The sequence below is a fragment of the Dreissena polymorpha genome, chromosome 15 (genome assembly GCF_020536995.1).
Source record: "Dreissena polymorpha isolate Duluth1 chromosome 15, UMN_Dpol_1.0, whole genome shotgun sequence".
NCBI classification, from domain to species: domain Eukaryota; kingdom Metazoa; phylum Mollusca; class Bivalvia; order Myida; family Dreissenidae; genus Dreissena; species Dreissena polymorpha.
Window position 1 is genome coordinate 66673690 of NC_068369.1, and position 17064 is coordinate 66690753.

The 17064-nt window shown below is 36.2% G+C and overlaps 1 protein-coding gene across 1 annotated transcript; it reads right to left on the reverse strand.

Annotated features, from left to right (window-relative positions):
- Positions 1-771: 771 nt before the first annotated feature.
- Positions 772-17063, reverse strand: LOC127860012 (proteasome subunit beta type-1-like). The gene is made up of 5 exons (XM_052397706.1): positions 16863-17063; positions 9299-9488; positions 7198-7327; positions 6278-6384; positions 772-1396 (listed from the first exon to the last, which is right to left on the reverse strand). Exons 1-5 carry the CDS (start codon positions 16949-16951, stop codon positions 1211-1213), a joined length of 702 nt encoding a protein of 233 aa, XP_052253666.1. The 5' UTR covers positions 16952-17063; the 3' UTR covers positions 772-1210.
- Between the last annotated feature and the right edge of the window lies 1 nt (position 17064).

The following is a 17064-nucleotide window of genomic DNA, read 5'->3' on the forward strand; positions in this document are numbered from 1 at the left end:
CCAGAAAGACACCTTTAAGGTCAAGTTCATAACTCAAAGTCAACGGTTCCAAAATAGCATTTTTTTTTTTTTTAAAGGGAAGCTCTAATTTCCAGGTGTTTCAAAAGGATTTCAAAATGTCTTGGCACAAAGGTTAACCCATATCTGATTGGCTGTAACACAACAAAACCAGAATGCTACCTTTAAGGTCAACGTCATGCTTCAAGGTCAAATAGGATTTTTTAAATATTCAAATATGGCTTGTTCCCGCTGTTTTCCTCGTGTATTAAAGGATTTCAAAATAACTTTGCTCACATTTAAACCTATAACAGATTGTGTCCCATAAAAGAAAAATGACATAGCTGCTTTCAGATAAAAGTAATACTTCAAGGTCAAATGCTGACCATGAGAATTTTATTAATGAAACAGAGCTCTTCAAAACTCAATTTCTTAATAAATGTAACATTATCAAAATAACATGACACAATATTTCCTTAAATATAAACGGTTGCGTCTAGCAACAAGGTCCTTTAAGACAAGGTCAAGCTAGAGTACGTTATTACTAATTTCCTTTTTATGTTCCTCTATTAGTGTTTCCATTCTCACAACTTCTCATGCAAGCATTGAAGTATTTAGAAATAAATATCCACACATTCTTGCTTATTAATTAAATAAAATACAACCTTCCATCAATGGTTTATATCGTTTTAACAATATGGTAAAATTAATTCAGAGAATCAAGCAATTATTGCTCTTGATCCTTTGATTACATTTTACAACCACAAGACAGTGTGAATTATATTTATTTATTTGAATCACAATGTTTTGCAATCATTAATAATGTATGTCAGATAACCAAACTTTATAACTTTCCTTCTTTCCTTCAAAATTTGTTACTTTTAGTTTACAACTTGGGTTAACTCCAACAATGACAAATTTTGTTTTATTGTACAAGGAATAACTATTTAAATGAACTACAAATATCTTTAAGACGTTTACTAAGATAACACAACAAAATTACCTAAGGAACAGAGCTTGCACCATTTTGACAAATTTAATTGAAAATTAACAGCACATATTCATCTTTGCGTTCAATGAAACGGACAATTTTATGCACAAACACTGTCAAACACAAAGAAATGATGAACAATCTATAAGATGACCCAAACAACATCCCTAGAATGTCTCGCAAGATGACCTAAAAAGATGTAAATAGATGTAGTCCTGCAAATCAATCCCGACGTAGGGGGAACCTCCTGACCTCGATGCCGTCCTTGGTGACAATGTTGATGACGACCTCGTCGCCCGTGTAGATGTCACGCTCTGCCGCGGAGATGAAGCCGTCACGGACTATCTTGATCACCTGGTCCTTGGTCAGTGGGGTGCGCTCCATGGCTGGCTGGTTCTTGAATCCCACCTGTGGAAAGACAAGGATTGAATCACAGGTTGAAGAAAAATATAAACCTGTATTTAAAAGATACCTGCAGAAAGATAAGGAATGAATTACAGATTAAAGAAATGTATATGGCGGTATTTAAAACCTACCTGCAGAATGATAAGTAACAAGAGATTGCCAAGCAATATTGTCCCCTACTGGTGAAACTCCACCCTTGTCAGTATTTTTTGTGTGTATTTGTTGCCATAGCAACCACACTTATTGACATAGGAACAAAATGAATTGACATGCATAATCTCCATATTGCCATCTGTCCACGTTTCAAGTTTCATGAAAAAATATGAAGAACTTTTAAAGTTATCGCAGGATCCAGAAAAGTGTGACGGACTCACACACAGAGCGCAAACCATAAGTCCCCTGCGGTTTCACTGGTAGGGGACAATAAATCACAGATAGAAGAAACAAATATGATTATGACTGTATTTCACCCTTTACTACCCAGATAGGTTCTTTGTAGCCTTTGAAGTCCCTTAGAAAATCAAATTAAGCAAGACTGTATATGTCCCCTACCGGCTCCACCATTGTCAGAATTTTTTAAAATAATTTTATTTCTTGCCATAGCAACCACAATTTTTGACGTAGGAACAAAATGAATTGACGTGCATAATTTCCATATCGCCATCTATTCATGTTTCAAGTTTCATGAAAAAATATGAAAAACTTTTAAAGTTATCAGGATCCAGAAAAGTGTGCAGGATACACCATTTTCAGCAGTATTTCTAGTCTATTTGTTGCTTTAGCAACCAAAATTCTTGAAGTAGGAACAAAATGAAATGACGTGCATAATCTTCATAATGCCATCTGTCCATGTTTCAAGTTTCATGAAAAAATATGAAGAACTTTTAAAGTTATCGCAGGATCCAGAAAAGTGTGACAGACTGACAGACCGACGGACACACAGAGCGAAAACCTTAAGTCCCCTCCTGTGAAACCGGTAGGGGATAATTAAAGTCCTTTCTTACTAGACTCAAGTTTTAAAGGCTTCATTTCAATACCTTTGCTACTGATAAGCAGCAAACATCATAATACCTGAACAGAGATAGAATAACTTGCAGGCTATTCTGGTTTTACGCTGGTTGCATATGGCCATTTTCACTTTGAAGAAAAAATATCAGTACAGAAAGAACAAGGGACAAAATTGTCACAAAACCAGGTTTTCATTGTGAAAAAAAATCTGATAAAGGGAGACAACTCAAACTGAACTTTTGAAATGAACAAACAAAATTAACCCCCTTTGTAAGTTTGTTTTAAAATAAATCTATTTTTAGTCGTGGCGACCTTGACATTGGAGATATTGACGTGATTCTTTCGTGCGACACACCGTCCCATGATGGTGAACAAATGTGCCAAATGATTTTAAAATCTCATAATGAATGACATAGTTATAGCCCAGACAAGCTCATTTATGGCTATTTTTTACCTTTGAACTCAAAGTGTGACCTTGACCTTGGAGATATTGACGTAATTTTTTCACGCGACACACCGTCTAATGATGGTTAACAAATGTGCCAAATGATTTTAAAATCTCACAATGAACGACAAAGTTATGGCCCGGACAAGCTTGTTCCGCCCGCCCGCCAGCCAGCCAGCCAGCCTGCCCGCATTCGCCAATCTAATAACCAGTTTTTTCCTTCGGAAAACCTGGTTAACAAAATGAATTGGATATTAATATTATGCGACTACCAAAATAACAATGAGAAATAGTAATATAAATCCCATCTGCAGAAAGATACAGAACTAATCAGATATTGAGGAAACCAATATGTTGGTGTTTAAACCTACCAGTAGAAAGCAATTAATCATTGATTATGTGATTACCTAAATATCAATGAGAAATGGTTATTTAAAACCCTCCTACAGAAAGGAACGTAATGAATAGGACACAAATAACATGAATTATCAATAATTATTTGAAATCCACAAGCAGATAGGAAAGTAGCTAAAGCTTTGTCACAATCAAGACGACTCTGACAACGCTTTGTTAGCTATGTACAAGGGCTAACTAGAGTGTTATTTTAACCTTTGGTGTAAAGGTGGCAAGCCATTCAGCAAGGAGAATTTAAAGAAGAGATGGAAACAGTATTATTTTTGATTATGCATTATTACATGTTTATATATACTTTGTTACAAAACATTAATAAAACAAGAAACCGTCAGAGACGGGTGATGCTCCCCAAAGTTTTTTTTTGTCACAATATTGCACTATATATTCAGATAAAAGGAAACGTCTTGAGGGGCATAACTTTGGACAAAATAATACGATGGATGGTTAAGCAACTTAAACAAGATGTGTTTGTGAAACACAATGTCCCCCTATATGATGTTTGACCTTGAAGGATGACCTTGACCTTGTGAAGGATGACCTTGACCTTTCACCACTCAAAATGTGCAGCTCCATGAGATACACATGCATGCCAAATATCAAGTTGCTATCTTCAATATTGCAAAAGTATTCATAAAATAAGCAATTTGGGCCACATATATTTGACCTCTGACCTTGAAGGATGACCTTGACCTTTCACCACTCAAAATGTGCAGCTCCATGAGATGCACATGCATGCCAAATATCAAGTTGCTATCTTCAATATTGCAAAAGTATTTATAAAATAAGCGATTTGGGCCACATATATTTGACCTCTGACCTTGAAGGATGACCTTGACCTTGACCTTTCACCATTAAAAATGTGCAGCTCCATGAGATACACATGCATGCCAAATATCAAGTTGCTATCTTCAATATTGCAAAAGTATTCATAAAATGATCGATCTTGGCCACATATATTTGACCTCTGACCTTGAAGGATGACCTTGACCTTTCACCACTCAAAATGTGCAGCTTCATGAGATACACATGCATGCCAAATATGAAGTTGCTATCTTCAATATAGCAAAAGTTATTGCAAAATGTTAAAGTTGGCGCAAACAGACCAACGTACAGACCAACAGACCAATGTACAGACCAACAGACAGGGCAAAAACAATATGTCCCCCACTACTATAGTGGGGGACATAAAAATTCAAAGGGCCATAACACTCTAAATAAATCATCTAACCAGAACCCACTAATAACATGCGCATCTCCTCAAGGTAGTTAAGCTTCCCATAAAGCTTCAGTCAGTCCAGTCAGTAGTTGGGGAGAAATAGCCCGGACAAGAATTGCACTATATGTGCAGTTAATGAAAAATTTCAAAGGGCCATAACTCAAAATCATCCGACCAGAATCCGCTGATAAAATGCACATCTCTTGGTAGTGAAGCTTCCCATACAGTTTAATTGAATTCAGGTTCTTAGTTGCTGAGAAATAGCCGGGACAAGAATTGCACTATATGTACAGTTAATGGAAAATTTCAAAGGGCCATAACTCTGTGAAAAATAATCCCACCATAACCGGCTGATAATATGCACATCTCCTCTAGGTAGTGATGCTTCCCATAAAGTTTAATTGAATTCCAGTCATTAGTTGCTGAGAAATAGCCCGGACAAAAATTGTGCACCGACGGCGGACACACGGACGGACGGACAGACAAAGCGGCGATTATATGCTCCCCCCATTTTTGGGGGAGCATAATAATTGGCTACAAATGCCAATTTACATAATTCCTGAACTGGGTGTGATTAACATATCTGAGAATATATTTTTTACAAGCAAATTCGTTGAATTGATATTCCCCGCCTATATACTTCTGGACACAAAAGTGTTATATTTGACACTAAAAAAGCATTTTTAGGGCCATAACTCTGTTATTATCAGATGGTGTACAATGCCATTTGGTGTGCATCATCCTATTATCAATATATATACTCATACCACGTTTCAATGAAATCCGCAAAAGCACTTCCAAGATATGGCTCCAGACACAAAAGTGACGGACAGACAGACAGCCGGACGGACAGCGCCAAAACAATATCCCTCCGCCTATGGCGGGGGAAATATACTCGTACCAAGTTTCAATGAAATCTGCCAAAGCACTTCCAAGATATGGCTCCGGACACAAAAGTGCCTATAGTAAAAAGCATTTTTTCAAGATACAAAGGGCCATAACTCTGTTTTTAACAGATGGTATACAATGCCATTTAGCGTGCATCATCCTCTTATGCATATATATACTCATACCAAGATTCAATGAAATCCGCCAAAGCACTTCCAAGATATGGCTCCGGACACAAAAGTGCCTATAGTAAAAAGCATTTTTTCAAGATACAAAGGGCCATAACTCTGTTTTTAACAGATGGTATACAATGCCATTTGGCGTGCATCATCCTCTTATGCATATATATACTCATACGAAGTTTCAATGAAATCCGCCACAGCACTTCCAAGATATGGCTCCGGACACAAAAGTGCCAGCCGGCCGGCCGGACGGACGGACAAAACCAAAGCAATATCCCTCCGCCTCTTGCGGGGGATAAAAAGCCTCTAACTAATAAATTTAGGTCAAAATTTAACTAATTTGATCAAAATTAAGTTTACAACGAGAGGAGAAATTTTAAGTAGTTATATGGAAACATATATATCTTTTGATCACGGGAATGGTGCCAAATGGGTCCCCAATTAGCCCTAAGAAATTACTGGGTGAACTTTCCCTTGGAAGGCGTGTGTTATCCAAGAACAGCCTGTGCAGTCTGCACCAGCTAATCTGGGACAATACATTCTCCTTTCATGGAACTTGTCGCTAAAAGCATGTCTCTTCTAAACACAAATCCAGTATAGGCCAAAAGTGTCATCCCTGATTAGCCTATGGTGAAACTTTTAACTGGGACAACACTTTACACACGTGCTTTAAACCCCGTTTTTTTCAAAGCTTGACCAACTTGGTGAATAAATGTCTCTATCACACACACCTGGTTGTCCATGAGAGGTTGGAGCATGGAGCTTGCTGACCCTCCTGCACGGAACGTCTCCCTCTCGTAGGAACCCACGGGGTCAAAACTGAACACACAGCCCTTCCCTGAATACAGATCATGGAAAATATGAACAAACAGCCCTTCCCTGAATACAGATCATGGAAAATATGAACACACAGCCCTTCCCTGAATACAGAATGTGGAAAATATGAACATACAGCTCTTCCCTGAATACAGAACATGGAAAATATGAACGCATAGCTCTTCCCTGAATACAGAACATGGAAAATATTTACACACATCTCTTCCCTGAAAACAGAGCATGGAAAATATCAACACACATCACTTCCCTGAAAACAGAACAGGGTCAAAACAAACACATTGCTCGACTGTTAACACAGACAACAGGTAAAACAGGTAACTCACAACCCTTTCCTTTTTAAGCAGAACATTGGAAAAAAAGCCATCCCACAACCCTTGACTTTTAAAGCAGAACATCAGATAAACTAAATACACAGCTCTTGCATATATAATCACAACATCAGAAAGTCTAAACACACAGCCCTTGTCCAAAGTCTGATGATTGTAAATAAATGAAAACATTTCTTGTCCAAAGTAAGATGATAGTAAAAAAACTGAACACAGCCCATGCCCAAAGTCGATGATATTAAAAACTGAGTACAATCCTTGTCCAAAGTCAGACGATAGTAAAAACTGAACACAATCCCAGAGACGCTGAGGAAGCCTGCTACAAAATTTACAAGTGCAGGGCTTCTGGGCTTTTCATAGTTTCATTCAATGACAAAAGAATAGCAACTACAAAGTTTGCATGGATACTTATATATATCTGACTATCCATTAGTTAAACTTATTAATATTTCATAACAACATTCAAGTGATGATTGCAAACAACGCACCTTCGTCATCAATACCGGCAACAATATTGTAGACATAGTAGGGAAAGAACCTCCTGTAGTAGAGGATAGTTGACAGCATTGCGGCCACAGCAGTTGTGCTCATGTCTTTTGTGTGCTCATGGTAATACATCTGTTATGTACAAAAAAACAGGTCTCCTTACGTCATTATGCATTACACAACATTCGGGTCTGCTTACGTAATAATGAATTACACAACAAACAGGTCTGCTTACTTCATAATGCATGACATAACCAACATGTCTGCTAATGTTATAATGCATGGCACAACAAACAGGTCTGCTTACATGTACTTTATAATGCATGACATAACAAACAGGTCTGCTTACGTCATAATGCATGACCATGGTTCAAACAGAAATCTCAAACCTAAATTCAGCACTTTTCAAGGACTTTTCAAGGCCAAATTTTCACTTTCAAGGCCGAGAACCGTTCGTTAGTTTCCTTAAAAAAATGCATTTTCAAGCAAGTTTAACACAGTAAATATCATTAATTTTCTCAAACAAATTAAACTTATTCCACAATAACTCATACATGTTATTTCTAGTTATTACATACATGTTATCCATCCTTAACTCAATGAGTCTAACATACAGTTTGTCCACCAGTTCCGGATTATCAGCAATTCCGATTGATCTGTATTTAATTTTCCATAATGCCCCAATAAAAACAAAATGATAAGTGTCTAAGGTAAACATTAGGTAAAGGAATAAATTAACAAAGTTTTAGCAATAAATCTTTTGTAAATAGCTTTAATACAGGGTGGAAAAATGCAGCAAAAAGTTAACCGGAACTGATTGAATGAGTTATGTTATGAAATGTGCATATGGATATAGAAGGCTTTATTATTTTCCAATAAACGTTTTGTTGATTGAAAACAAATGCTATGGCAATATTTTGAAATACTAATTTTGTAAGTTGAATGATTTTTAATAATTTTCCGAAGGGTGAACTTTAATTGGCTATATTTGACAAAAAACTGCATATGCCGTCTTAGCCTTACCTGTTATCATACAAAATAAATGTTATCCTTTATTTTTACATCTTCTCACATAGACACTAAATCCCAAAATAAATTATTGTGGTCAAAAGAACAAATGTTTTGCCAGTTGATTCTAAACTGGTTGAATGACTGTATGTCTTTACTTTTTAAAGTTATTAAAAGCAAACACATTGCTTCTCAATTTCATGTTTTTCTTTGTGAGTTTCCCCTTTGTCGTGTCTTTTCAAAGCGCTTTCCCCCATCCCCCGACATCAATGGTCTTCATACAGACCCGACAATGTGCTTTTCGAATTTCATTTGTTTTCTGTACCTAGTAATATTCAGTTAACCACCCTGGTTTGAAACGACACTTCCCCAATTGCTGCGTTTGCACTCGCGGAAATTGATCACAATGGAGAACCTCTAACGTAGAACACATAATCTGTGACGTTGACACATAACGTTTCGTACTCAATAGTGTACGAAACTTATATTTCGTACTCAATTATTTTGCGTGAAGGAATTTATAATAAATTTTCGTAATATTTGCCTTAAGAACGATTTAAGTTTATAATTAAAGCGATGATACGTGTAATTTTGAGCAGAAATAAACATGTTCAAGGCTTTTTTACATGAAATAAGCACTTTTCAAGCACTTTTTCAAGGCCAACCTTTGTTCAAGGGCTTTTCAAGACTATGACTCGTTTTCAAGCACTTTTCAAGCCTTGTGCGAACCCTGATGACACAGTAATCAGGTCTGCTTATGTCATAATGCTTGATACAACAAACATGTCTTCTTACATCATAATGCATAAAACAAACATATGTCATAATGCATGACAAAACAAACAGGTCTGCTTACTTCATAATGCATGACACAACAAACAGGTCTGCTTATGTCATAATTCATGACATAACAAACAGGTCTGCTTACTTCATAATGCATGACAAAACAAACAGGTCTGCTTACTTCATAATGCATGACACAACAAACAGGTCTGCTTATGTCATAATTCATGACATAACAAACAGGTCTGCTTACGTCATAATGCAACTGCCAATTCAACTTGGATCACCATCATATTTACTTATGCACAATACCTTTATACGAGCCTGCAGCACTTTAATGAGTGTGAGAACATCACCGTGAAATCCACATGCACCGACCACAGTGTTCTTAGTGAGCTGGTATGTCTTTGGCTGGTCCCGAGTGTGAATGGAGAAGCCCTCACTGAGCCGGGAGTCAGACGCGATCACCGAGAAGTCCTCCCCTGCCACAGCCAGCACAGACCTGAACATTGTAATGAGATTCATCTTTAGAAAAAAGCTTTATTAATGTAGGTAAAGTGTTGTGCCAGAGTATCCTGTGTAAAAAACTTGATACATTAACCGAACTATAAAAATATTTATGTTTGACAAATAACATGTGCTTACCTAAATTAAGGGTGTTTTTATACACAGGACGTTGGTTGTTTGGGGCTTGATCAGACAAAATAAAACAAAAATGCATATGACACTGCATTTGGGTATTTAAAATGCAAGCAAGTAATTGCCAACTAGATTGAGCTGGTAATACTTACATGTACCCTGGTTACTCTTAAGTATACTTGAATGTACCCCGGTTACTCTTAAGTATACTTGAATGTACCCCAATTACTCTTAACTATACTTGAATGTACCCCGGTTACTCTTAAGTATACTTGAATGTACCCTGGTTTCTCTTAAGTATACTTGAATGTACACCGGTTACTCTTAAGTATACTTGAATGTACATGTACCCTGGTTACTCTTAAGTATACTTGAATGTACCCTGGTTTCTCTTAAGTATACTTGAATGTACCCCAGGTACGGAAAATATACTTCTAATGCTGAATTAGACATTATCGGCTTTTTCCAAATTAATTATGTTCATATTTATGTTATGTAAATATTCTATGAAGTGGCCTGTATATTATCAAAACCATTACTAAAGCAAAGCATATTGATGCAAGTTTTGTTGAAAGAGAATTTTGTTTTGTATTCTGTAGCGCGTCTTACGACATTGGATTTTGGGCAGTAATAAAACTCAGGTATAGTCTAAATTGGCCAGGTACGTGTAAGTATATTTTCCGTTCCCAGGGTACTTTAAAGGGACCTTTTCACAGATTTTGACATATTTTAAAGTTTGTCATCAAATGCTTTATATTCATAAATGTAAACGTTAAATTTTAAAAGCTCCAGTAAAAAATCAAAAATAAAATTTAAACAAGCAAATTCGTTGAATTGATATCCCCCGCCAATATGCTTCTGGACATAAAAGTGTTATATTTGACACTCAAAAAAGCATTTTTTCAAAATACAAAGGGCCATAACTCCTTTATTATCCAATGGTGTACAATGCTATTTGGCGTGCATCATCCTGTTATCCATATATATACTCATACCAAGTTTCAATGAAATCCGCCAAAGCACTTCCAAGATATGGCTCCGGACACAAAAAAGCATTTTTCCAAGATACAAAGGGCCATAACTCTGTTATTAACAGATGGTGTACAATGCCATTAGGCGTGCATCATCCTCTTATCCATATATATACTCATACCAAGTTTCAACGAAATCCGCCAAAGCACTTCCAAGATATGGCTCCGGACACAAAAAAGCATTTTTCCAAGATACAAAGGGCCATAACTCTGTTATTAACAGATGGTGTACAATGCCATTAGGCGTGCATCATCCTCTTATCCATATATATACTCATACCAAGTTTCATTGAAATCAGCCAAAGCACTTCCAAGATATGGCTCTGGACACAAAAGTGCTGGACGGACGGAAGGACGGACAACGCCAAAACAATATCCCTCCGCCTATGGCGGGGGATAAAAAGGAAAAAAGTGGCCCTCAGCAGGGCTCAAACCAGTGACCCCCGGAATCCTGGAGTAAAAACGCATTAGCCAACTGAGCTATCCAGCCAATCATATATAGCATACGTATTTTATACGTTATATAAGCAATCTTCGTAGTTTCACAAATTTAAACGACAACAACAGAACTCTCCAAATTATTCAATCGTTTTGCGTTGCAACGCTTTATAATTTTTAGGTTTTTAAATCGTCAAAAGATGCATATAATGGCTATATTAGACCATGGTAAATGTTCAGTAATACTGTTTCGTCACAAATATCATTTACTAAACCGAAAATGTTCAAATCTGAAACAACTTTTTTCAATTTTTTCAATTTACCAAACCGTGAAAAGATCCCTTTAAGTATACTTTAAGTAGTATCCGAGCCAACAGTGACCAATCGAGCATTAATTACATGTACTTAGCCCCATATATATCCAAAAACTATGTTATCTAGCAACAAATTAATAATTGAGATGACAGACGTTTGCAAAATATACCATATTGCCAGAATGGCTTGTTGAAGTTACAGATAGAAAAGATTGGAAAAATGCAGGTTCCCCAAGGATTTTGCTTTCAGAAATTCAAGCACCACAGCAAGGGACCGTTAACTGGCCAGTGGAAAGCAATTGACAATATTAATTTTTTCGCTATATGTCACAAGGTCTAAATAATTTGACGATGTACACAATTTGTCAAAAATGTGTAGGTGGATAGAATAATACATGTTACATGGTTTCATGTAGCGTACTTGACAGTCAAATAATATTAAAAGAAAGATGGATAACAAAAAAAGTAATGGCAACCTGATTTAGTCAACTGTTTGCCATGCAGGGATTTGGCTTTACATGTAAAGCACATTTTACACACCTGCAGTTACCTTAGTTGGTTTCTTTATAGATGTGGATTTGAGCGCCACACAAGGACACTTTTTATTTTTTGGGCAGTTTAAACCTGAATGTGATGGCAATACGAGAGATTTAGATACTTTCTTAAAATGCACAAGAACTGCACATGGCAACAATATTCAAGCTTTATTTTAAATGTAAAAACAATGGTTGCATATTGTACAAGTGATTCATTTTGCTGTGCGTCCCGTGTGCCGGACGCAAGTTTTTTTCTGGGGACGCATCATTCTCAAACATGTGCGTACTCGGGACGCATTGTTTAAATACTCCGATTTTCAACATCTTCAAAGTTGTACATGATACAGTGTTCGATTCGTGGAGATAAGCGCACACATGTAAACATCGTTTTGAAAAGTAGAACGGAAGTAACATTACTACATTCAGAATGTAATACGCGTATTTTAATTGGTTGAAATATATCAATTATCCAATCAGTTACGGCGTTTTATTAAAAGTTTGTTGGACGTTTAATTGGCTGTCCCAGATGGTAAACAAAGAAAATGCCACCCAAAAAAGTTTTCAAAATTAATCCTCAACAATTTAAACTCGCTGTGTAGATATTTATCAATAACGCAGCCTCGATGTAAACCATGTGGTTTTAATGTGAATAATAAACCGCGGAAAACACATTTTGCGTTTGCCTGTTGTGAGCGCAGACAGTTATATAGTAAAGCGATGTTATTATAGTTTTCTGTATTAATTGATCATTGTTGTTTTTTCTAAAGTGACAATTAAAAATTTGCAAGTTTTCAAATAAAAAGCATCTTTAATTTTTATACGGTACATACATAATAGTGATACAGATCGTACAGTATTCCGTCTTATGTAACGTAGAATGTAAGTACATCTTACAACACAGACATCTGCTATTCATACTGCAGGATGTGAGAGGGGTTTTTCTGTGCAGAATAAGGTCTTGACCAAATTCAGGAACAGGTTAACTGTATGGAAACAAGACAAACTTATGAGAGTGAAGTTGTGCAATTTTGCCCAGAATGAACTTATGGAAAAAGCTCTCCCTGTTTGGAGAAAAAACCAGGCGAGAAGGCTATACACCTTAAATACAGTATGAGTGTTGTCACACTAAATCTGTATTGAAGGTGTAAACCTTTTGACTAAAGCAGAAATTGTCTTTTGTCACACTGTTTGAAAGGGCTTATTTTGACCAAAAAATTATAAACACTAGTCATCAAATTTATTAAAACACTAGTCAGTCCAAATTGTTAAAGATGTTAAAAGTTCTCTGTTTAAGATGTCATATGTTTCACCGTTTGTTATTTAAAGTAAAACAAATAAAGATTTTACTTGCTATAAACCTATTTCTGTTTTTAGCTGTAAAATTGCATGAAAGAAGAGCCCCTGGATAAGGCGTATCATGTTTAGTACTCAGTAGATTATTTGTAACGAATTTACAAAGACACAATCTAGGACCCATTGTTTTTAGTTTGGACCCATTGTTTCAAAATATGCGAGTCCCAGGGACTCATTGATGTAGATTTCAAAATGAATCACTGTAGTACATGCAAACTGATCCTATTAAAGCAACCTCAGTCTGTTTATCTAAAAATCAATCCCCCTCTCAGGTCTAAAAATGACTCTCCCTTTGACATTGTCCAACTTGTTGACGCTCTCTGTCTCAAATATTAAGCTACATTTTATATTGGTAATATTTGGAGCGTACAACTGGGCAAGCATTAAAACAATGTTGGACAGTTTTCCTTCTTTGTCCAGGTTTTTTTTTCCACTTTTTGGGAAGATAGCCCATGGCTTTGGAATTGGGAATTTTATCGGCATTTTCATGAAATTGGGAAAATTAATTCATTAGCCTTTTTTTCACACGGAAAGTCCACTAATTAGGGAAATACTAAATTTGATATAACACTTTATTATCATTAAAATTAAAAGAACAAAATCATACAAAACTTTGTAAGATGTAATTGAATTAAAATTTAGATAAAATACGCATAAGACACTTCTTTCTAAAAAAAAAAAAAAAAAAAAAAATTTTTTTTTTTTTGGGGGGGGGGGGGGAAATTGGGAATTTTTTGCCACATTTTGGGAAAAGAGTTTACTTTTTGGGATTGGGAAACTAGCCGAATTTCGGCTATAAAATCGGGCCAAAAAAAAACCTGTTGTCTATATTGTTGCACATGGATTTTGTGCGCAACATTCAAGCCCCGATATCAGACACTTAATATCAACGGTTGCAATAATATTTACATACCTACAGTGTAGCTGTGTAGATAATTCATTTCTCGATAATGTTCATTAAAAATTATGTAATGACACTTTGAATTTTGCACACCTGAGCAATTTAAATCCAACCACTATTCAAATTGTCAATATCTCTCGATTTGCTTGCTGTGTAGATATAAATCGATAACACATCCTCGATGTAAAGCATGTGGAAGAATAAACAGCATAAAATACAGTTTGCGTTCGTCTGTTGTGGTGCAGAGGTTTATATACATGTAGTAAACCAGGGCTCTCAATCTATCAAATCTGCCGCCGAATTTCGGCGGCAGTCCCCTACCTGAAAAGTGTACTTTTTTCCCCTTTTGGGATGAAAAATTCCCCCTAAAAAAAAAAAAAAATTTGTTTTTTTTTTTTGTTTCATACAAAGATGTGTCTCATGATTTTTATATCTCAATTCTATTTCAATTTAATCTTTTCAAACATACTAAATTATGAAAAAATGCAATGAATATAGTGCAAACATGTACAAATGAAATAATGAGAGAGTAAGTAAAAAAAATTCCCCCAAAAAGGTAACGCCGCGAAAATTCCCCCTCCTAAGGGCTGCGGACCCCTTCCCCCAAAGTTAGTGTGAGGGCCCTGTAAACCAATGTTATTACACTTTTCTGGATTAACTAAGCATTGTTTTTTTTCTCAAGTGACAATTAAAAAGTTCTGAAATAAATAGTATCTTTTATTTTTATACGGTTCATAAATAATAGTGATACAGATCGTACAGTATATCGTCCTATGTAACGTAGAATGTAAGTACATAAAGCAACACAGACAGAGGTGCGAAAAAAGACATGCATAAAAAGTTGCTGAAACTTATAAGAGTGAATAAAAACTGCACCATATTTGTTTTGAACATATGCTTATTAAATCGACAAAGATACTGAGCATACTAGATCTACTTAGGTACAGTACAGCCAAAGCGGAACAAACGTATTTCGCGATCCGCGGCGGCTAGGCGAAACGAGTCGATGCCGCTTCAGTCGTTGAAGCCGCGTCAGTATGCGGTGGCAAGTCGCATTTCGCCGCGAAACTTCGCATCTGTCCGCCGAGGCATGCTGCGATCCGCGACATGATGCCGAGTCGATGCGCATCATGAAATAAAAAATCTTTTTAAAATTATTAGTTACATGTAGTTAACAAATTTTGAAAGAACAATTATAATAACAATTAAAATCATAATAAATTTATTGTGCGCAGATTGTATTAGCATATACATGTAAGCATAGCTAATGTGTCTGGCCAATTAAATTTGTTTCCCGCCCGTAGTGTATGTATTTCACACAGAAACAAGGTCACGTAATTACGTTTTCGCACATACAAGTGGTCAAGGCTCCAGCATATGGTGGATTTATAAATTAATTGCATGTTGATTCCGCTATTATATTTTAGCTGAGAAAATTAGCAGTTTGAAGCCACATCAATAATCAAGACGATGACGACGTATTTGTAGTTTTGTTAATTATCAGCTTATTATAACTATTGTTTGAATATGCGTATATAAACACGTTTTATTTTGTTCATATTATACAGTTAATATCGATACTAATTACCGGATAATCCCGTATATTCCAGTTTAAAAGCAAATGCTGGTAAATATTTACGATACACAAACATTCTCGATATTTCCTTAAGTATCAACTACATTTTGGCATTTGTTACTATTTATAGAGATGATGAAATAACGTCTAATCGGGGCGTTTTTTTTTTTCCACTGAACACGCGATTTACGCCTGACGTGATGTTCATGTATTTATACAACACAAAATACACCCAAACTTTCCAAACGACGTTCTACATGTCTGCATAATTTTCGCGCGCTTTTTATGAAACAAAGGATATTTTAGCACTGTTTATTTGACGCTAGAATTTGCAAAAGGACGCGTTAGCATTACAATTTGGAAGTGTGTTTCGGATTACAAATTTAATAATGATAATCGAACGATACATAAACAGTTGCGTGTAATTAATTCTACTATACACATACATGTATGTACATGTAGGTGGATATCTTTTCAATCGATCCGCCGCGTACGTATGCGGCGGATTTACTCCGCGAAAGTACGCGAGGTTAATACAGACTCGGCGTCGTTGCGCGGATCGATGCCGAGTGCCACGGGGATACGCCGCGTGAACACACGATTCGGCCGCCGCGGACTAATAATCTGGCCGTGGCGTAGCCACGGATTATGTTTGTGCCGCTTTGGCTGTACTGTAAAAGTCGGTGTTAAAAGCTCATGTTAAATAAAATTACGCATACTACATGTTACACCGTAATGCCTTCTTCTGCTTGGTTCATATTTAAACCAGTTTCATGACATTGCGACAGGTCAGTGATTGTTTTGCGATTTAAGCAGATGTTGAACTGAAGAATTTAAGCCTATCTAACTTCAATTCAAAGATATTTGAGATAAAAATGGACTTCTGAACTAAATCATCATGAGTTGGTAATGTTTATTACGCAAATTGATGAAAATATAAACTTTTTGGTGTCCAACACATATGCGACTCTTCCCTGATAAGACAATAAAAAGAATTTAGCCCATATAGACACTGTTTGAAAATTCTCAATATTTGATTTCCAGATGACGTGGGTGGGGTATTGAAATTTCACAATAAGAATACTTACCCTCCATTAAAAGAATAAGGACTAAAATCTCTTTGCCTGGGGCCGGATGACATTGAGTATTCAATCCCTCTTAGCTGCTCAACTTCCATGGTGTTTCTAAAAATGTGCTTTCAGAATGATACAGAAATGGTCCAGAAATGACAATGCTAAGTTGTTGTGATTTCGCCTGCAAGTCTCGTTTATTCACGAACTCTTACTCTTA